At 36.7% G+C, this 23689-nt stretch overlaps 2 protein-coding genes across 2 annotated transcripts; both read right to left on the minus strand.

Moving 5' to 3' along the window:
• Positions 1 to 1687: 1687 nt before the first annotated feature.
• On the minus strand, positions 1688 to 11261 carry LOC124643038 (lysophosphatidylserine lipase ABHD12-like). Its single transcript, XM_047181874.1, has 10 exons — positions 11251 to 11261; positions 10508 to 10629; positions 9891 to 10004; positions 6338 to 6466; positions 4882 to 4974; positions 4392 to 4526; positions 3956 to 4104; positions 3295 to 3462; positions 2701 to 2828; positions 1688 to 1806 (listed from the first exon to the last, which is right to left on the minus strand). The coding sequence occupies exons 1-10, from the start codon at positions 11259 to 11261 to the stop codon at positions 1758 to 1760; spliced, it is 1098 nt and encodes a 365-aa protein (XP_047037830.1). The 3' UTR covers positions 1688 to 1757.
• Positions 11262 to 11778: 517 nt separating this feature from the next.
• On the minus strand, positions 11779 to 23640 carry LOC124643036 (lysophosphatidylserine lipase ABHD12-like). Its single transcript, XM_047181872.1, has 10 exons — positions 22890 to 23640; positions 20646 to 20764; positions 17933 to 18046; positions 17254 to 17391; positions 16720 to 16812; positions 16227 to 16355; positions 15188 to 15342; positions 14473 to 14640; positions 14008 to 14135; positions 11779 to 13243 (listed from the first exon to the last, which is right to left on the minus strand). Exons 1-10 carry the CDS (start codon positions 22937 to 22939, stop codon positions 13213 to 13215), a joined length of 1125 nt encoding a protein of 374 aa, XP_047037828.1. The 5' UTR covers positions 22940 to 23640; the 3' UTR covers positions 11779 to 13212.
• Positions 23641 to 23689: the final 49 nt, after the last annotated feature.

Genomic DNA, 23689 nt, shown 5'->3' on the forward strand with positions numbered 1-23689 from the left:
TCCCATAGTTAGGGGTATCGGCAGGGTCACGAAAGTCGTCTTTGGTCCTCGTGGCCCCTCTCTAAAAGGCAGAAGACGGCACAAACGCTGAGGTTTTTAGTGGGTGCAAGCCCCACATAACCTCACCGTCTCCCCGGGCGGTGTGTGTATGCGTCAGGCATTTTCCTCAGCTGAAACAAAAAAAAAAAAAAAAAAAAAAAAAAAAGGGGTATCGGCAGACATCGAGGTTGCTTACACCCTTAGATGTAACAAATTGTTAGTAATAGAACTACAATGAAGTTTTTTTTGGTAGTGTATTAACATTTGGCGTATTAACGCTCCCACTGTAGGTGCAGCATGAGTGGAGTATCTGCCTCTTACTGACTCAAACCCATTAAGTAAGTATGTTCCTTCTGGAGCCCTTTATGTTTCAAGGCCGCGGTAACTCTTGGGTGCTCAGCATCGTGGTTTAGATCTTGAGTGGGATAGTAAGCCAAGATCTTTGTTTTTGCAGCACTTTTAACATATCCTGTTTAAAGCGGGTGTACAAAGTATTTCGAGGCGGATTGGATAGCTACTGATAACCATATAGAAGTTTCTGTTACAGCTTTTTTATCGTCCCACTGCTGGGCTGCGGCCTCCTCTCACACGGGGAAGGATTGAGCGTTAATCACCACGCTTGCTCAATTCAGGTTGGTGATTTCAGACTTTATAGTCCAGGTTTCCTTGAGATGTTTTCCTTCACCTTTTTTATCAGCCATTGGTGTCTTAGGTACTTAGAAAGGTATATGTAGAAGTTTAATTGAATTAAAAAAGTATTTATTTTGTACTAGCTTTTGCCCGCGGCTTCGCTCCCGTCTACTGACTTCTCTACTTTACCCTATTTTTTTTTTCATAAGAACCTTCTCCTGACAATAACAAACACAACAAAAAAAGAATTAGCCAAATTGGTCTAGGAAGTGTTGAGTTATGCGCTTACCAACACATTTTGCGATTCATTTTTATATTATAGATTCCATCACATACTTAGTATCTACAGATTAACCAAAATATTTCGATGTTTGGTCACATGTTACTTACTAAACAGTTATTTGGTTAGTTTATAGAAGTCAAATAGCAGATACCATTTCGCACGTACAAAAATATATTTTGCTTTATTATTTTAACTTTTACCTCTAAACGTCGACCTCAAACTACTATAAAAATAAAAATAAATAAAAAAAGTTCCGATTATAAAATTACTTTGTATTTCGAACGTTCGATATTTAAATACCAGTCCATTATGAAACTAATTTGGAACGCTACGTATTTCCGGCGTTCGATCGTAAAAAGTTCGACATAAAAGAGTTCTATTGTATCGAACTAAAAAGGCGAATAGGATCCGAATATTTGATTTATTATTTTTATGGGTTTGCTTTGTCACTTTTGATAATAACAAAATTCGGAATTACTATAATATAAATATTGGGCTGTTTGCAAATGTATGGGCCAATTTTTGAGTTTTTTGCGGTCAGATGACCTAATCTAAAAAACAAATACTATATAATCAGATTTTAATGAGGGAAGGAAAATATACGTACCTATAGCTCTAGATTTAAGGATGCCCACAAAAAATACAAACATCCGAATTACTAAAATCCTCCTTTTTGGAAAGTCGGATAAAAATGCTACGTGCCACACAATTTAGTGACGTAAATAAGAAACAACGTCAAGGTTAACTAAAAATAATTTTATTAATAATATTTTAATAAAAACAGTTTCAACTCTCACGAGACACTTCAATCAACATGCTTTCCTTTCCTTTCCTTGACTTCCTCCAGGAATTTTCTGAAACAATCATTTCTATGAAATCACCCCAAAAAAATATTTATCTAGAACAACCTTTATACCGCGAGGGGACCACATCCCGTATTAAAAGAATGTAGGTTTACTCTGTCGAATCGGTTCAGCCGTTTTGCAGTGAGTATAATAAAGAAACTTCAGCGTTTATAATATTGATACATATTTATTTATAGTTCAGCCGAATTATAATTAGATCACATATACAAAATATTCTGCATTCCTATCACCCCCCTGCCCTTATCCCAATTTTATTCGTAGTCGGCTCAGCATGTTTTCTCCTTCCATGAAAGAAAAGAAAGAAAGAAAGAAAAACCATTTATTTTACACACAAATGACGCAGAAAACAAACACACACAAATACAAACAAATAAAACAATGGACAAAACAAACAGTGAAACAAAAAAAGAAAAGCGCTGCAGCTGCGTCACTTATGCGTGAAAAGGGGCAGCGCTCGGCATAATGCTGTGTCTCGCACACGCAGGCACGAGACAACAGCGCTGGTTTTCAGCGCTGACCCACATATCCATACTCTTCTATCTGCCGTCATCTCACAAGTAACATTCTTTCTTACCATATCTATTTTCACACAATCCATCCATCGCTTCTTTGGTCATCCTCTTTCACTATATCCGTACATAATACACTTGCGCGAAACTAGCCTCTGCCAGCGGTTTCACCCGCATCTTGTGGGAACCTCTACACGAACTAGGATAAAAAGTAACTTATATCTTTCTCGATGAATGGGCCGTCTAATACTAAAGAATTTTTCAAATCGGACCAGTAGTTCCTGAGATTATCGCGTTCAAACAAACAGACAAACTCTTCCGCTTTTTAATATTAGTATAGATTAAAAATAATAAATTATGAACTAAGACTTACCCAACAACATCCTTTAAATCTGGCGCTTCGCACAGATTGTTGTGTCCGAGCCCTAGGCCTTTCTCGAACGAGTGGAACATCAGCGGAGCACCCGCAATCGCTCGGGACTCCGCTACTTTTTCATGTAACTGTAAATAATAAGAAAAAATATTTACTTAAGGAAGTAAGAAATAGAAGTGGACCTAATATGCTACCCTGAGGAACACCTGCGTAGATTTTTGTTTAGGTAAGTACTATGTATTTGGAAAATTAATAACAAATTAGAGTCTAATATGAGCAAGAGTTCATTGGAATTATGTGCGTGAAGATAAATAAATGTGTCCAATTTTATGAAGTTTTTGATATGTTGAAACCATGTCAAATGCTTTAGCTCAATCAAAAAGTCAACATACTTACATAGTGCAGTAGGTACTTTATACCAAAATACAAACATTCGAATTGAGAAACTCCTCCTTTTTGGGAAGTCGATTAAAAAATAAATATTTTGCTTTCATGACTACTTAAGTCTCAATAATGATTAATTACCCATCAAACTAACCTAACTTAAAAGCTGCATTTTATTGAGAACTTGATACAGTAAATAAGAGTCCTTACTTTAACAGCGAGTGGATACGGCACGATCTTGTCTCCCTTAGAGTGGAGCATGAGGATGGGTATGTGAGGCACGGTGCTGAGGTACTGGTCCGTCGTGAAGGCATACTCCGAGGAGACGGTGAACGGCTTCACGAATGTGTCTCTGTAGTAGGGCAGCCAGGAGACCAGCTGCGGGAATAAATTGTATAATGAGTCATGATTTCTTTGATTTTTCCCAATAATGCCATATTTGAAGATGTTAAACAAGTTACTGATAAAATACAGAACAGACTATGTCGTTTTGGTTGTGACAGAACTATATGAATTTTGAAACTAAATAACACACAACTGGATTCATGAACTAGTTATTATTAACAAAAGTTAAAGTTCTCAAGAGACTAGTTACCTATTATTAAAAAAAGAAAGAAACACTTTCAATATTTCAATAACAATTTAATTCATCATCATCCTCCGAGCCGTTTTCCCCACTACGTTGGGGTCGGCTTCCTATGATATTATGATCGGAGGAAAGCTAGTCTCTTGAGAACATTCGGTTATGTGCATTTTGTCATGGTGAATTTATGTTGTTTTCATGAAATATTTCCGTTTTATGTATTAGTATACCAAATTAAACTACCTGACCTATATTACGTACCTTATCTGTATTTGATAGACTACCTACCTTAGAGAAAGGATGGCTCTCAATCTCATCCATGAGGTTATTGAAGGGTGCTTCTAAGACGAGGGCATCAGGTCTCGGCAGCTGCGACTTGCCCTGAGTCGCGCACAGATCTGACAAGTTCGCTGTCATGTTCGCTGCTACTGCCGTACCTGGTGAGTGACGAATCATAGGATTTTGTTATTACTTCATCATCTCAAGTACCTAGTCCAACTATGTTTTGGTCGGCATCCAGTCTAACCGGATGCAGTTGAGTACCAGTGTTTTAAAAGAAGCGACTGCCTATCTGACCTCCTCAACCCAGTTACCCGGGCAACCCAATACCACTTGGTTAGATTGGTGTCAGGCTTACTGGCTTCTGACTATCCCATACGACTGCCAAGGATGTTAAGTGACAGTATGATTTAATCCATATCTTATTGGCTACCTATTATCTTACCAAGAGAATGCCCCCAAATGATAACGGGTGGTCTGTTGGTCTGAGTGAGCGACTCCATCAGCCAGGAATACACTTCCAGCGCATCTTCCACCACGCCTCGCTCTGTGGGCCTCACCCGGGTCGAGTCTCCGTACCCTGGAATATCAGTAGGTACATACAATTTTTTTACGGAAATGTATTAAAAGAATTTATGAAGCATACAAAGCTATCTGGAAGCCATTCTAAAGCCTTATATTCATGGTAACATTTCTTTACCAACAGTTAATTAATAGCTTTGTTAATAAGCAACAAGAATTTTGCTAGAAACAAGTCTATAAAATTTGCTTTTTATTATCAACTTTCCAACATAGAGTATTGCCAGCAACTCAGTAACATGTTGATTCAACTCAGTAACATGTTGATTCTACTTTATTTATAAACAATAGTTTACTATAAATGTCTCGTTGGTTACAAAAGGGACATTTACGTACTTAATTTAATGTGAAAATACCTCTATAATCAAATGTGATCACATGAAAGTTAAGTTCTTGGAAAACTTTGTACATTTGTAAACGATGCGGCGACGCGCGGTGATTCGAGTTTCCTGAAATAAATCGGTATAAAATAAATAACTGTAATAAATTATAAGTAAGCCTTTTATGAAAGTTAAGTCAAGTTACGTACATATGATACATACATTCAGCTACACACATAAAACAAAAAATAATTGTAATTAGTCAATAAACGCCTAGGCGCTTGTAATAGCAACGATGTTTGTGTGCTTTATTGCTATGCGTTTTTATCCGTCTGTGGTACCACCATAGATGTACAGTGAAACTTGGTTAAGTGGGACCTGGATAAGTGAAATACCTCCATAACTGGAACTCATGCTGCGGTCCCATCACCTTGGTTTACCACTGTTAGTGGAACGAAGCAAACCTCTATAACTGGAATTCGTAATTTTGTTTTATCATCACAGTTATGAGTTACCTCTATAAATGAGACAGCAAGTGAATTTTATACGCATGAACCTCTGTAACTGAGACAACATCGTTTTGTTTCTTTGCTAACTTATTGTTTAAATTCCGCACTTAACTACGTATGTAATTTGAAGTCTCAATGGTTCCAGTTTTAGTTTTGCTTTACTATTTGTTTATGTTTACGGAAAAACTAAAGTTAATATCCGTTTATGAAAGTGTGAAGACACGCGATAGTTTGTGTCGAATTTAATGTGCCAAAACTTTTATTTTTTCTATTTAAACCTATTTATAATTTAAACATAGCAAGTTATTTTACCTAATGATCGCACCTCTATAACTGAAATAACTTGTATTCTGGCCTCTATTAATGGAACCCTCTGCAACTGAGAAAGATATTTGTTTATACCTGGGTATCTGAGACCCCGGCTAAGTGGAATACCTCTATAAGTGAAACGAAATTGCAGGACCCTTGAAGTCTCACTTAAACAGGTTTCACTGTAATATATTATGTCTATGGGTACCACAGCTCTTAAGCAGATGAACCTATACAAATAAATAGGGCATTTTTGAAAAAAAGAACTAGTGTTCCAACTATTTACACTTCTTAGACTGAGCTGTTTTAAAGCAAAAAACACATAAGAAGTGGTGAAGGGCGGGCGTTTGGCGCTGTCTTTTGTAAACTTTTCCTTTAAGAACTGCTGATTTTGATCGTACTTTGAATAAATAACTGTATCCTTTTGTATTTTTGAAGTTATTTGCTATTTTGTCATGTATTCTATAATATAAAAATGAATCGCAAAATGTGTTGGTAAGCGCATAACTCAACAACGCCTGGACCAATTTGGCTAATTCTTTTTTTGTTGTGTTTGTTATTGTCAGGAGAAGGTTCTTATGAAAAAAAAATAAGGTAAAGTAAAGAAGTCAGTTGACAGGAGCGAAGCCGCGGGCAAAAGCTAGTGTATAATAATTATTTCCTTGTAAACTAACCATGACAATACATCACGACTGTATTCTGCGTTCTGCGTAACTCTTGATGAAGTCGGTCATCCACGTTGAGATAATCCCTTATAACGAACACTTCTCGAAACATTGAACACGGCACTATATGCCAGACACCTGAAATATTCATTAACTTTTAGAAAACTGATGGCCTTACTACAAAAACTTTAACACCTGTTTTACACTTGTCTAAAAAATTTGTGGCTGCAAAATGTCAACGTCATAATTTGACATTTTTTTAGACAATGCTTAAACTCACGTTAAAAAGTTTTTGTGGTAAGACGGTAAGGGTCTTACTACAAAAACTTTAAACCCTGTTTTACACTTGTCTAATAAAATTTTGGCTGCAAAATGAACCATATGTCAACGTCATAATTTGACATTTTTTTAGACAAGTCTTAAACTGACGTTAAAAAGTTTTTGTGGTTACGGCCAGTTTCTTCATCAAAAGTAAAAGTTAAAGTAATGTCTAAAGTAAAAGTAACGGTCAAATTCGTTTTTTCAAGGCTAAAGTGACAGCAAAACTAATAGAAAAATTGAATTTGACCGTTACTTTTACTTTAGACATTACTTTGACTTTTACTTTGGCTTTAACTTTTGATGAAGAAACTGGCTGTAAGACGGTTATTGTTTATATCATCGATACTAACACTATCTAGGTAAACTTCTACACGGTACCTACATTAAACGCTCAGAAAATTCGGAACCGATCTGAAAAAAACCTTTGACTGATAAAAAGCTACACTCTTCCCGTACCTAACATACATACATGGGCTATATTTTATCCCGGCACGGGCAGTAGCTTCCAAGGGAAATATATCGCTCACCTAGCAGTATAATGGCACATTTACAAAAAAAGCGAAACTGGGTTTTTACGGCCTAAGTGTTTAAAAGTGTATAATTTATAAAGTGGTAAAACGGTACGGCATTAGTTGTTAAAACTATAAAATCTAAGATAAAATATAAAATGAAATCATAACCTCGTTTCAAACGTTTGCAAAATCTTTGACCCTCATTTCTGTAAAATAAGAAAAAAGTAGATGTGTCATTATACTGCTAGGTGAGCGATATGTCGGAGATAGTTAATAGTACGGTCACTGAACGAGACGCAAGCGCGCCCTCTGGTGGCGTATCCGGTGAATCAACAATTTGGCGCGCTTGGCGGAGTCGTGGCGGTCAGCGTGGCGTCCGCGGAGCTGAGTCTTAGCGCAGTCTTGGTTGAGTCTTGGTTCAGTCTTCATTGAGTATTCGTGGAGTATTCGTTGAGTTGTCGCGTTACTGCCTTTCGTAACGTCTAGTGTACCTAGTGTTGTAGTACAGTTGTAGATCTATGTTGAAGTGTAAAGGTTCTTCTAACCTAACAGACAGACATGTGTTGCTGGGGAGTTTGTTCCGCCACTTCTTCTCCCCAGCCAAAACACATAGGAAGTGGCGAAGGGCGGGCGTTTTGGGGGCTGTCTTTTGTTCTTAGTAATTTGAATAAACGTTTTTGAGTTTTGAGTTCTCTTTGAGTTATCTCTTTGTACGATTACCCTAACTGATGTCGGACGATAGTGCCATCCTGTGTTCGCTCCGACATATATTTAACAAGCTTCTGCCAGCGGTTTCACCCGCAACCCGTGGGAACTATTTCCCGTACCGTAATGGGCTATCTAACACTGAAAGAATTTTTCAAAAAGGAACAGTAGTTCCTGAGATTAGCGCGTTCAAGCAAACAAACAAATAAACTCTTCAGCTTTATACTTAATATTAATATAGATGTAATTACGCATGCACATAAAATATTGTGAGTCGTGGTGGCTTAGTGGGTAAAGGACCAACCTCAAGTATGAGGGCACGGGTTCGATCCCAGGTCAGGCAAGTACCAATGCAACTTTTCTAAGTTTGTATGTGCTTTCTAAGTATATCTTAGACACCATTGACTGTGTTTCGGATGGCACGTTAAAGGTAGAATTCCGTGGGTAGCGGCTGACGCAGCCGCGCGCGGCTTACGACAGTCGTCGGCCGCGCGCGACAATAGTCAACCTATGAAAATGTATGGCGCCGCTGCCGAGGTCCGCGACAGTCGCGCGCGGCCGACGAATTTCGTGAGCCGCGCGCGGCCGTACGCTTCTCAACATGGTCTAGCGCTTAATAACATCTATAGAATCTTAGTAAAACCAGAATTGAATTGTTTTTTGTTTAGTCGGCAAAACTTCCTTTTGTTTTCATTACAATACAAATGCTTTTGAATCAGTATTTGGTAGTATCCTTCTTCATTTCTACTTTTTAAAGATAGTGTCGATTGGTAATCTATTTTCATTATACAGCCACAGCAGCACGTCATCCTCCTCTTCTTCAAGGATATCAATTAGCACTTCGACTAGAGGGAACGGACGAACAAAATCAACTAATTTCAAGACAATGCCGCGCGCGGCTTACGAAATTCGTCGGCCGCGCGCGACTGTCGCGGACCTCGGCAGCGGTGCCATACATTTTCATAGGTTGACTATTGTCGCGCGCGGCCGACGACAGTCGTAGGCCGCGCGCGTCTTACGATGTCGCGATGGACGGAATTCTACCTTTAACTGTAGGTCCCGGCTGTCAGTGAACATCCTTGGCAGTCGTTACGGGTAGTCAGAAGCCAGAAAGTCTGACACCAGTCTAACCAAGGGGTATCGGGTTGCCCGGGTTACTGGGTTGAGGATGTCAGATAGGCAGTCGCTTCTTGTAAAGCACTGGTACTCAGCTGAATCCGGTTAGACTGGAAGCCGACCCCAACATGATTGGGAAGGCTCGGAGGATGATGATGGATGATAAAATATTGTGAGTAGGTAACCCAAAAATATAGCCTACGTCACTAGGGAAGGGTGTAGCTTTATAACAATGAAATAGTTTTTAAATAGGGTCAGTAGTTTCAACGCATAGGTTTCGAACGAAGAACTCTCTTCTCTCTTTTAAGCCCCCAGTACACATTGGCCTGTGTTGGGCCAAGCGTTGCAATGCACAAATGTAGGCCACGATCAAATGATGTTTACACATTGGCGCATGGCTCATTGCTGCCTGGCAAACCACTTGCGATGGACGTCGAAGTAATTAAGGCCGCGGCTATTTATTTGTACACTACTATATATATTTATACTATACTACACTACTATATATATTTATATTATACTACAGTACTATATTTACTACTATGTTTATTATTATGTTTATTTTTACACGCAACACAAATGTGTACTATCCTCAGCGGTCGGTGACGAACTAAACATTGGCCGAATGTGTAAACACCACACGCCAAGCTGGGCCAAGATTCCTTTGATGTGTGCCCAAAAAACCGACAACTCGCCGAATGCGCGCCAACCTTGACAAATGTCCGCCAACCTGCACCAATACCCCGTGTACAAATTGGTGATGGCGTGTATTGGCCGCACTTGGGCCAACGTGTACTGGGGCCTTTATATTAGTACAGAAGTATAGACATACGCAAATCAAGTTTGAATAATTTCTGTTTAAACACGTTAAATATACAGAAAAGTAATAAACACAGTAGGTAACCTACCGAGCTTAATAGGACAAGAATCTACAGCAGATTCGAACTGAATATTAAAGTTCCTCCCTCCAACAACATTACAACTGGACGGATTCTCATAGTCTAAGTTTCTTGGATAGTTTACTGAAAATAATGTAAGTAAGAATGTATTTAATTAAATGCCTAACAAAATTATTATAGCAATGTTATTTAAGACGCCTAAAGTCGTCGTGGCCTTGTGGGTAAAGAACCATCCTCTCAAAGTAGGTATCAGTGTGGGTTCGATTTTAAGTCATGCAAGTACCAATGCAACTTTTCCAATTTTGTATGCACTTTCTAAATTTATCTTGGATCAATGACCATGTTTCGGAGGGTATGATAAATTACTGTAGGACCCGGTTGTCATTGGCTGTCAGTAACAGTAAGTCTGACACCTGTCTTACCTAGGCGTACTGTATTGACCGGGTAACTGGGTTGAGGAGATCAGATAGGTAGTCGCTTCTTGTAAAACACTGGTACTCAGATGCATCCGTTGAGACTGGAAGCCGACCCCAATATAGTTGGTACAACGCTAGACAGCTGAACTTTTTTCGCAGGCGCTTTGAAACCATCATTCAATTTGCATTTTAAACTTATTAAATACTTACTACAATTAGAAAATACCATCTTCCTCTGCACTGATTTGCTGTATTTGAAGACTAGAGGCAACACGGCTACCTGGACTACCAGTACACTGGCCGTCAGAGATGCCCCTGTCAATAATATAGTCCTGCAAAATTAGCGAAGTAAATACTTCAGTATGTTGGGTAACGTTGTTCGGGAATTGTGTTTGTAATAATTGGGTACTAATCCATTTTTTAAACGCCTTCTTTATTTGAAATTCTAGCCGTTTGCCCGCGGTTTCATCCGCGTCCCGAGATAACTGCTACCCGTAGCCGGGTGGTGATAAAAACTATCCTATGTCCTTCTCCCGGTTCTAAGATACGTGCCCTCTTATTTTCAGCTTAAACGTTTAGCCATTCTTGAATTATAAGTAGAGCAATTAACACATGGCATTTGGGCAGACACTTTCGTTAAGTATATTCCATCACTCTCATAGCCCGATGGGACGGCAATCCGACACGACCGGAGAGAGATGACAAGCAGGACCGACATTTACGTGCTCTCCGATTTATGAGTGTATTAATCACCAACTTCCAGAATCAATCCCGGATTTGTGATATTTTTAAGCTTTTTTGTCTCAGGCAATTTCGGTGTGAATCGGGAATCGAACCCGAGACCCCAGGTACAGTAGTCGCGCTATGAGACTACCAGACCTACGACAAGAATTTGTTTTCGTTCTAAATCACAAGAATAGTTAATTTCTACATAGAAACTATGGGCTACTTACCCAAGAACCATATTGATACGGCGCCAATCTATATTTATTATATTTCATATAACTCCCTTTGCGTTTTTTTTCGTACATTTTTAAAATTTTATCAAAACATTTTTTTCATTGTCGTGTTATTTTAAAAATTTCATTTTCCTTTGATCTGACATTATTGCTGCCAAGTTTGACTTTTAGAATTTTGGCTATGATTGTAATGAAAGGAAGTAGGCAGAAATGAGTTTCATATTGAATCTGATTATATTTTTTCAAAATGGGATTTTGCTAATACATTCTGACTATGGCCCTTATAGTAGTCAACCTCAGACCTGTTCTCATTTCACGAGAACTTTAACACAAGCCTGACCCGGGAATCGAACCTGGGACATAGAATAATGACCGCTCCCGCTTTGGGTTAGCAGCGAGGAGTTGAGGGAGTGTCAGACTCTTACTAACTAAAACCTACCATGTTCTTTCTTAAGTCCATTATGTACCAGGGCCGCGGTAACTACAATCAGTTGATATAAGGCCTAAAATAAAACTATCTAGTTATTTAAATGAGAACATTTATTGAACTTTAACTTAATAAATAAATTACAAAACAATTAAAACTGCCTACAAAAGAACGCTGACAAATTCAGTAATACAATAAAACAACCATTTTGACTTCAATACAAAATCAATATTTTATATTCATCATTACATGATGACTACCACATTACCTTTGTGACAAAATTATTATTGAAAAAAAATCTCACTAATCAATTTTAACCGACTTTGCAAAAAAGAGGTTCTCAATTTGGATGAAAATTAGAAAAGTTTTCCAAATCGGTCCAGCCGTTTCATATGTTAAAAACGAAAAAAAACTCTTTACTTTTATTTAATACATTACTTTGGTCACATACAATAGGAAAATATTATTATGCACTATTTAATCCTATATTGTCATGAATTTTATTTCTAAGTACTATTAACTTTAGGCCAGTTTTATCGTTGCTAAGCGATTCTAAACCTTATGAGTATGTTTTAAGGCCGATAATTCTTTGTAAAAAAAACTTATTTATGTCAACACTAGAAAGTGGTAAACCATTTTTGGGGGGTTTTCATATGTTATTTAGTTGTGAATAACATTATTTTTGTAGCGATTCAAATATTTTTTTACATTACCAGCACTAACTTGCAAAAACATGACATTTTAATAAATAATAATAAAGCTCCCATATATAATTTCAGCCATTTTAATTGTATATTTAGCTATCTAATAGGACACGTAGATATTAATTACTTGCCCTAACTAATTAAGTAATATCACGGAGGAAGGAAAGATAGCGGAGATCCCATAAGGAAGGCAGGTCAGGCGCCTTCTTGTAGGTCAAGCAAGGCAGGCGTAATCAGTTACTAGAACTATCGAGACGTTTGGGTTCCTTGTTAAAACAAAACCAATCTGTCAAAGAATGGTCTTGATTAATTGGTGATTTAATTTTAAAAAGTTCGGAGCTAGTAACGTTCCTCGTCCCCCGAACACCCGCATGTTGTCGCGCTACTTTCTTAGGTGATTTTGCGTTATGACATCTCCGATAGTCGTTTTGTTCTCCGTGAGTAATATCGACTCTTCTCTCTCGATTTTACCCGATTTCTAAATCTTACCTACATCTTTAACAGCCAGTTTCTTCATCAAAAGTAAAAGTCAAAGTAATGTCTAAAGTAAAAGTAACGGTCAAATTCGTTTTTTCAAGGCCAAAGTAACAGCAAAACTAATAGAAAAAACGAATTTGACCGTTACTTTTACTTTTGACATTACTTTGACTTTTACTTTTGATGAAGAAACTGGCCGTAAGTCTTGCAAAAAGAGGTAAAATTGCGTACAAAATAGTCTTCGAAGGAACTTATTGTATTTTAATATAAGGCAATAATAATTGAAATCGAGTGTCATTATATTATTGTAAGGCAATAGACAACAATTATTACGATCGTTGATAGTTTTTATTTTTCTGACAGATTATTCACGAAGTCCCTGTAACAAAAAATATGTTTAGAGTAGCAAAAATTCATGGAAATATAGTTTGGATTAGAAGAATGACCTACTACCTATTTTAACAACACAACTTAAAATTTTATTTTGTATTTTTTTTACAATACAAGAAAATGTATCAAATATGATCTTTAACGGCCAGTTTCTTCATCAAAAGTTAAAGTTAAAGTAATGTCTAAACTAAAAGTAACGGTCAAATACGTTTTTTCAAGGCTAAAGTGACAGCAAAACTAATAGAAAAATTGAATTTGATCGTTACTTTTACTATAGACATTACTTTGACTTTTACTTTGGCTTTAACCTTTGATGAAGAAACTGGCTGTAAGTATTGCACTTTAGATATAATTTACTCTAACAGCTGACAATGACAGACTGTCATGTTTGCCAATTTATATGTATTATCTAAAGAACGGTACATAATGCTCGTATTCCATGACCTCCTTGATTTTGACACATTTTCACGTCATCTTCAAAGTTCAGTAGCTACAACAAGATCTCTCTCCGGTGGTGTCGGCTTGCCGTCCCAGCGGGCTATGAGAGTGAAGGAATAGTGAGTGCACCGCAGTCCAAGCAAATGCTTGTGCACTATAATATGTCCTACGCAGCTGGCTGATCTCCTTATATGAGAACAACTGCCGTGGCCGACTTTATTAAATACATTACAAGATTTCTTTTAGGGCCAATAAATCGACAAATATTGAAATAATCTCGACCATTATTGCAGTTAGAACATTGTCAGAACTTACCCAACAACTTGCGGCAGGTCAGACGCCCTGCATATCCACTTGTGTCCCAAGTTCTGACTCTTGTCGTACGCGTGTAGAGTGATGCTCGCGTCTTTTGAACTACGGGACTGCTGTATGGAGCGGTATAACTGTGGAATAAGATTAAAAATTGAGTTAAAGTATTACTTAGCTTCTGCCAACGGTTTTACCCGCTTTTTTTTAAAGACCTGCTTCGAGTACCGGAATAATAATTAGCAGATATATATTATTCCATTGCTATGCCCCAACAGGGCACATTAAATTGGTGGTCCTGGCTATCATTTGACCTTGAACTTACAATTACTTACACTATAATTACTACAACCCATCGTAATGCCTATTAAATACAAGTAAATTTGACCTTGATCTTTCAGTATAAACACAGGCCAAGATTTGACCTTGACCTTGAACCTCAGACACAAAGTAAATACTTAAAAGCCAACTCACCCTAACGCCCACAATGAAAGGCACAACAATATCGTCCTTGGCGTGCAGAATGAGCACCGGCAGAGATTTGACCTTGGACAAATGTTCGTCAGACTTGAAGGTCTGCTCGTCGTTAGCACGGAATGGCGCCACGAACGTCGCTTCGTAGTAGGGAAGCCATGTTACTAGCTGAAACAAATATTATTATTTTTATAAAACTACGGTAGAATGGTATATTATTAAAAAACGGTTTGGATATTAGTTCTCTGGGAATGAGATTGAGCTCGAGGTAAAATCAAAACTCGATTACTCTCTAATTTGAGGTATCTACGTTGTTTTAAAAATGGTAAAAAGGTAAGGAAAATATCTTCCAGGAAACCGCCAATTGTGTTTTTATCATAAATAAAGTTGAGCAACGCTTGAAGCGGTCAGTCGGTGGATGGATGACCTTGTCATGACGAGTTCTTCCGTGTTTCGGAATGTACGATAAACTGATGGGTCCCGGCTGTCATTTGAACACCCTTAGCAATCGTTACGCTTAGTCAAGAGCCAGATTTGACAACCAGGCTTACCAAGGGGTATTGGGTTGCTCGGGTAACTAGGTTGAGGAGTTCAGATAGGTAGTCGTTCCTTGTAAAACACTGGCACTCAGCTACATCCGGTTAGACTGGAAGCCGACCCCAACATAGTTGGGAAAAGACTCGGCAGAAGATGATATTATAAGAACAAGTTTTACCTTAGACAGTGGATGTTTCGCCACTTCATCAGCCAAGTTATTGAAAGGCGCTTCGAGTATCAGTCCTTTGGGCATGGGTAACGGAGTGGGTCGGTCTAGTAGTCTGACTGACAACTCCTGTAAGTTGCCTACTAGGTGAGATGAGATTGCTGTGCCTGGAAATTAATTAAAAAAATAAAATATAGATTATAGTACATTACATAACACGGACACTTGATTTTTTTAACTCTCTAAAAAGGAGGTTCTCAATTCGAATATCAGTCGGGTCGGTCACGGAGGAATAAAAGATGAGCGGTAAGGCAGGGGCCCGATTCTCCTAAGTTAATAATGTCAAAATCGAGTAGAAATCGAATCGCAATAGCAGTTTTAACCATATCGGGCATTCTGCTACTAATAAAAGACCAATCGTATTCGATTGACATTTGATTGGTGTGCGATTGGTCTGCTATTTTGGTGATTTTGGTCCATACGGCAGTTTGCTGTACAATCATTTTGCAATCGTAAATCATTTGCAGACAAAATGATTCATTATTGAATGACAGAAAAGGATAAAAACGTTTATTTCAAAAAAAAAAAATAGCGGAATGCCACATACCCTTCAATCGTAATCGAGTCGGGATCGGATCTCAGTCGAATCGAGTCGAACGTGAATCGTATGACGCTTAAGTAAAATTAGGAGAATCGCGGCCCTGGTCAGTCACAAAATGATAAGTTAGGACTAAATTAACGAGGCTATCGGGTTATTTGACACATCCTTCAAAGATTTTTGGTATAACAAAAAATGGGCGGGTCCCAAAGAAGACGTATGAGGGTGGAGACAGTAAAGTTCCTCGTTCCCCGAACACGCTACTTTCTTAGGAGGTTTCCCATTACAACACCTTCGCTCGTCATTTTGCTTTCCATGGGGTGGACTTCCAGTCTAACATGATGTAGATAAGCAAATAAGTCTGGAGCAGAAAAAGGACATCAGTAGGTATTCCTTAAGCGGGAAATATGGCCCTCGAGACGACGTAACAAGTAGTTTATAAATCCGACTGACCTAAAGAGTGTCCCCAGACAAAGACATTTTTATTATGTGTAAGAGTGGAGTGAAGCCAGTCGTACACCACCAGTGCATCTTCCACCACGCCCGCCTCCGATGGCTGGATGTTTGTCGAGTCGCCGTAACCTACACGAGAAATATATGAATTTATTTTATTGAATTAGGCACATAAACACCATAGATATACACATTCGTTTATATGTTTAAAAAAGTATTAAAGGAATGGTCTAGGCATTATTTACAATACATACAAAGCAGCATGTATTCTTATGGGCGTTTACAATCATTGTGAAAGATATAAAATCTATACAAATTTTAGGGAATACTGGTCCGAATAGTAATATTAATGAACCTCGAATGAACACTAAGGTGCCATAGATAGGTGTAAATACTGCACTGTTTTACAATATTTTTTAGGGTTTTAAAGAAAAATTTAAACACATATTTAAAAAGTCTCCTTAAAAGCAATAAAAATAAACTCATATTTTACCTCTGTAATCAAATGTGATAGTATGAAAGTCCATCTTCTGGAAAAACTTGTACAACATTATTCTGTGCACCGCCGCGCGAGAGTTCGAGTTACCTGAAATCATAAAAAATAAAGTTACAAATAAATGACACACACAGTTTTTAATATTACTTTTGTCTGAAAGCAGAAAGATAAAAGTATAGTTTTTGCAAAAGTGTCTGCCCTCCTCAATCCAGTTACCCAGGCAGCCCCATATCTCTTTGGCAGTCTTTCTCTCTAAAGCACAAGGTTCAGAATTGATTGAGAAAAATGTACAGATTGGAGTAACTTGATGTGCTGCTCTATCAAGTATCATTAAAATATTATTTTCTCAATCTTTTGGAAATTAATAACTCACAGTGGATTTCTATAACCGATCGATCCGTTAATTTTGGCAGTAGCTCCAAATAAATTACCTCCCATTTCTTATCCGAAAATAACGAATAGATCGGTAATTGTAATTCGCAGTCAGTAAATAGAATATTTTCTTAAAAACCTACTAACGTAAGGTCTTACCATGACAGTACAATATAACAGGAGTCTTAGAGCTGGCCAGTTCGTCCCCCAGCACTCTGTCCATGGCGTCCTTGTCGTATTTGTCGTACGAGTGCTTCAGTCGCTCGTACGACGACCGCGGCAGGATGTGCCATATTCCTGGAATTTTAGGAGACTATTTATATTCAAGTATTAGAGTTACACCAGGAATAAGAAAGGAAAGCCTATATTTTAACGGTTCAAAATTGGAGGGCGTATTAGGAAATAAGACTACGAGGCCTGAATGGAAGATAACAGATTTTTGTCCCCAAGGTGAAATATATAATTTCTTTTTAACTGATTCCTACGTCACGCACGTCGTACGTCGTGAAAACGCGACCTTTAACGATATTTGACGTGTTATAAAGGATTTTTTTAAAGGAGATCATAATGTTCTGGTGATTTCTAAATAAAACATTATGTAGTACTACAACTCTTCCCGTTTTAAATCCATTCAAACCCATCAGTGAAGGGAAATTTTGGAGTAGGAATAACAGATTAAGCATGTGTGGTGATTAACGCTCAATCCTTCTCTGTGTGAGAGGAGGCCGCAGCCCAGCAGTGGGACGATAAAAAGGACCTAAGATTATTTTTGTATGGATATCTTACCGAACATTGAACATTTTATAAATAGGTTTACGATAATAGTAAGATATCTTACCGATCCTAATCTTGCATTTGTTGACCTTAGACTGGTACTCTATGCTGAGGTTTCTGGCGCCCTCGATGCCGGACGCCGACGGCTCCTCGTAGTTCATGTGGAGTGGCCATTGTACTGAAAATTCAAAATAAATAATAATTACTTCATATATGGTGAAAAGTAAGTTTAATGTAGCATGACGTCGTCCAACTGGCTAACAGCCCTTCAATCAAACTATGACTGGTACTAAGAAACTGGTTCGGTATCTATCTTTTGACTAGAGATTGAATTCTGAATTCTGACATAGGCTCCTTATTATTTATGTCAGATATCGATGTCTAATCGCAAAACGTTGAATAGTTAGGCTATAGAAATTTGCAGTTTATGTAAGTACCTTCTGTAGACTCGCTATTTATCGTTCAATTGAGCTAGCTGTTTGATTGTAGGCCTAATAATCAGCTTGCATGCAATGAGTATAAAACTGCCTCTTCTGATACTGAAAACCGCTTCAAAGTGGACAGTCGATATTATCGAGTTTATAGCGAACAGACAGACAGGCGTGGTGAGTTTTTTAAAAATAATAATACCTACGTAGTAAATAAATACAAGGTGTTGATTTGCATTTGTGCCATAGTTCAGGAGGAGGACGTACAATACGTAAATAATCGATTGGAATTACAGTAGATGGGAAATAACTAATATGCACTGTTTTTTTTTGTCATTGTAATGTTGTGGTATTTCCGAAGTAATCCAATTTTATGAATGAAATTTATGAGTGATCGTTGCGTATGCTTTGTGTTTGCGCTTGTGTGAGCGTGCAGCACGGTTTTAAGGCCAGTAACATACGCGCCAAGTTTAAATAAGGCTAGATGACATCTACGGAATTCCGAAAAAAAATTAAAGAAAAAAAATTACGTACCAATTTTTTTATTGATTTGGGTCGAGAATCATTAGCATAATTACCTCCTTGAATATGGCACGGATACAAATCAACAGCTTGTATAATGTAAACAAACAAGGTAAACAAAAAACCTATAACGTTATCTAAAACCTCGGCTAACTAAAAATATCGATCGTAAGGACATCTCAATTACATACATTTATTTATTTATTATTTATTTATTATTATGTTAAAACGGTTTACACACCAATTACATTAACATACAGAAAAAAAAGAGAAAGAAAAAAAAAGAACATATTGTTATAAAATAATACAAATAAAACTTAATAATATTACAGAATAAAATATCAAAAACACAACAAAAGGTAAATATACAATTTAAATTAGACTTTACACAAATTAAACACGTTCACAGAGGCTGAGACAAAAACACATTATTATTTTAAAATCATCAATAAGTAAATACATATACACATACAAGTTCACAACCATTTTACCTGCGTGAGTTCTTCAAGGGCATTTTATATACTTTGTACAAACTAAAAAACTATATTGACTTAAACAATTGTAAGGAAATAAATGTACCTACCAACTTGTCGTGCAAAATCGATAATTAGCCTTGATCATGATAATTTCATTTGTATGTAAATCAGTCTTTACAAATCATGTAATAATGATGAATTATTTAGTTACTAGTTGTGGAGCGCGGTTTCAGCCGTGTCAAAGGGGAACTTATTCCCGTACCAAGATAAAATACAGCCTACGTCACCCGGGGGTAGTGTAGATTCCCAACAGTGAACTTATGGTTCAGTCATTTATTTATTTATTTTAAATTTTTGTACACACGTAATTAAGAAAGGAAATAATTAACAAAGGTAATGCTTATTTCTGAAGATATTTGTCGGAGAGTCATTTTGGCGGAGACATAAAAAGAAACGAAAAAATACTATTGATGATATTAGTTTAGATAAGACAAGCTTCTGCGAGCGGCTTCACCCGCTTCCTGAGGTAACTACGTCCGTCCCGAGCCCGGATAAAGTCTATGAGGTTTTCAGTCTAAGGAGTCGATATAAGTATGTTTTTTTCTGATGCGTAGGCAAGCTATACTATTGACAAGTTTCATCAAAATCCGTTTAGCCGTTTGCGGGTGAAGAAGTAACAGACTCACAAACTTTCGCCTTTCTACCATTGAAATGGTGTGATGAGTTTAAATATACCTAATTATTATTTACATAGTAATGCAAACGACACATTTATAAGGACACAATGTCCGGACATACCTACATACTTAATTTGGTAGATCATAACTGTTTGTCACTCATACCTCACTGTTAATCTTAATTTGGCCTATGACGTAAATTATCAAGTCAATTAATTTAAATTCTAAAGAGTTACTCTCCCAGATGATTGAGAGATTTTAGACTTTACCCTCTTTATCAATATATTAACTGTTTTTCGCGGTTTCACTCGCGTCCCAGAGGAACTTGTTCCCGTAACCGGATGAAATATAAGATGTCACCCGGGGATAATGTAGCTTCCCAAAAGTGAAAGCATTTTTCAAATCGTTTCAGTAGTTCATGGAATTAGCGAGTTCAAAAAAACAAGCTCTTCAACTTTTAGTATAATATTAATAAAAGCCGTTTTCACCTGCGTCGCTGTGACCTTCTTGCTGTAGGTACCTAGGATATAATATAGCCTGTGGTACCCAAGAATAATGTAGGTCGCAAAGATTATTTTTCTAATCCTAACAGTAGTTCTTGGGATTAGCACCTTCAAGTAAACAAACAAACAAATTCTTCAGTTTTATAATATTAGTAGGGATTAATTTCTTACCAAAATTAGCGAAGACTAGATTTCTTCTAAAGGCCTTGCAGTATTTGAAGATTAAAGGCACGACAGCTATGTGGAATATAAACACGCCAGCCGACAGAGATGCACCTAGGAGTAGTATCCTGAAATGTTATAGTAAAAAGGTTACAATAATAAGCTTTAATGCAGCACAAACTGTAATACCAAACATTAAAAAAAGAAAACAGAAAAATCCACACAGCAATAAGATTATCTAAATTATTTCATGGAGCATGCTACCATAACAAAATAAGACCAAGTGATAAATAAAATTCAAATTCTAAATGCCGGTAAACTGTTAGAAAAACGAACATTTTGTTAATAGGAATTTTCAATTATGTTCCATTTCTGCTGCCCTTATTAAAATCCTAGGGAACTAGGTGTACCAACTAGGTTTTACCAATATATGTCCCTGTGGAACTTCTTCCCGCACCAGAAAAAACAGTCAGTTTCAGATTGATAGTAACAATAAATAATTTTTATATCACCTTAGTAACAATTTGTACTCATTATAGTCTATCCTAACAATCAGTACAGTAGGTACTTACAGGCTTAAATACAGATAAGACAAAATAAAGAAATTAGGTGCAGAAACACGTGAATTAAGATAAGGATAATTAGTGATTAACGGCCGTTCCCAATATTCAATCTGCCGCTTATCAGAGATAGGAATTTGACCGTAGACGCTGAGCCTTTTTCCCAACTATGTTAGAGTCGGTTTCCAGTCAAACCGGATGTAACTGAGTACCAGTGCTTTACAAGGAGCGACTGCCCTATCTGACAGAACTTGTACCTATTGGGCTGATGTCGAAATTCTATCTCTAGTTATAAAACCACAGATAGTTTGAATTTTGGAATGGCCGTAGCTCATGTGTCGTACAATACAAAGTGTATTGGAATATTCTTTTGTTTATTTATCTTTCAGGTCAAGATACTTTTGCAGACAATGACCTGAAAGCGGATGGATCAAAGTACATAGTAGGAAGGGTCAATCATTGATCTTCTTTTTAGTTTCTTTGAAGTTCTAATAGACAAGCTAAATTGTTTTTGAGCATTTTGAAGAATTTCTATTGCATGATGCAGTTTTTAGTCTAAATTCTACCAAATTCACCGTAAACCACCAAATGTCAGCATTTATGCATATTACGCATAATGTATTGTCTGTTTAATGTAAATAAAAAAGTGAATATGTATGGAAAAACAATAAACAATAATGTTCGCTCACATTCGGTTTGGTTTGAACACAGCCTAAAAAGTGTGATTTCAAGAGCATTATAATTGTGGTTCATGGCCTTGTAATTACAATACAATCATTTCAGAACTATGTACTGTGTATGAATAAATGGGGTATCAAACATTAATATGATTTTTCAATTTGCATTAAAACAATTCAATCTATACTAATATTATAAAGCTGAAGAGTTTGTTTATTTGTTTGAACGCGCTAATCTCAGGAACTACTGGTCCGATTTGAAAATTTCTTTCAGTGTTAGATAGCCCATTTATCGAGGAAGGCTATAGGCTACTTTTTATCCCGGTACGGGAAGTAGTTCCCACGGGATGCGGGTGAAACCGCTGGCAGAAGCTAGTATACAATAAAACTCTTCAGGTTCATAATATTAGTATGGTATAGAAGTAAATACCTATAATATGTTCATTGTTAGTTACACACACTTTATTCTTTACATTGTAGGATAGATTATTATTAACCAAATGGCTTTGTTTTCAAATAACTTTGCATGTCATATTAAGAGCAACACATGCACATAATTTTGGATAGACTATTTTTTTTACCTTCAAAACTGGATTTTGTAGTTTGCCTTTGCCATAGACTTTATTGGTTGAGGAATATTTTTATCAGAAGTTAAATTCATAAAATAAGATGAAGTAGTTTAATATTGCCATGTTTTACAGTAGGTCTATTCCTCATTGGACAGAATTCACACATTAATGCGTAGAAAATATTATTCATACATAAAGAAATTTTTGCATGACTTACATACAGAATCTAGATATTAATTTCAAGTTGTCAATACCTACATAACTGTAAACTTACTGTTGAATGCAATAGTTAATTTTTTCAGTACATTGAAGCTTTCACCTTTCACTTTGTGAAAAAAAACTAAGTTCTCTCTTAAACATTTAAAAATAGTCTTTGCGCCACAATTTAAATTACCTGGCCTGCGCCTCTTTAATCTATAATAAAAATATAAATTTAAAATTACTTACCCAGCGGCGTAAAGAGGTATACAAATTATCAGTCCTCCGAATTCTACCATGGTTAATGTTAAAAAAATATAAAAACAACAAACAAAGGTATTATCACAACAAAAACTATACCACACAAAACTTGTTACAAAAATTATTAATAAAACAATATATAAAATACACAACTTTAAATACGTGCGTATGTCTACGTAAGGTTTCGTGAAATAATGAAATAAACAATATGAACAAACAATATTGGAACTGAGCTAGAATGTTTTTTTAACAAAATTATTGTTCGTTTTATATTTAAATTGTTAGTAAACGACCAATAATTACAAATTAATAAATGCAATTCATGAATCGAACCTTCGAACTTTTGACGACATTTGATTTTGACAAGTGATTTTCCTATTCGTCATATTTTGTTTGACGTTGTCAGTGTCGTTCGGAAATGTAGATAAAAGATGCTGGAGGATCAAGCTTATTTAAAACAATCGTTATTATACTTCTATTACTCTCAACTAGCATTTGAAACCTATATTGGCTGTATCTACTAAGACTTTAATATAGTTGTAATCGCACTGCTTGCGTCTTGTGGAAGATAGTTTTGAAGTATTGTAAATGCAGCTAAAACATTCCAAAAATGACCGTTGTAAGAACTTGGTAGGCACTAAATAACTAACTTAGATTCTAGAATGTCGAAATTAGACTAAACAAAATTAAACAAACAATAAGACTGATAGCCGACCTCAAGATCTTTACTAAGTCTGGGCTGCTTGATTAGGCTAGGATGCTGGCGATTGAAATAAAAACAGCTTTAA

Source organism: Helicoverpa zea, chromosome 26, assembly GCF_022581195.2.
Source record: "Helicoverpa zea isolate HzStark_Cry1AcR chromosome 26, ilHelZeax1.1, whole genome shotgun sequence".
Classification (NCBI taxonomy): Eukaryota; Metazoa; Arthropoda; class Insecta; order Lepidoptera; family Noctuidae; genus Helicoverpa; species Helicoverpa zea.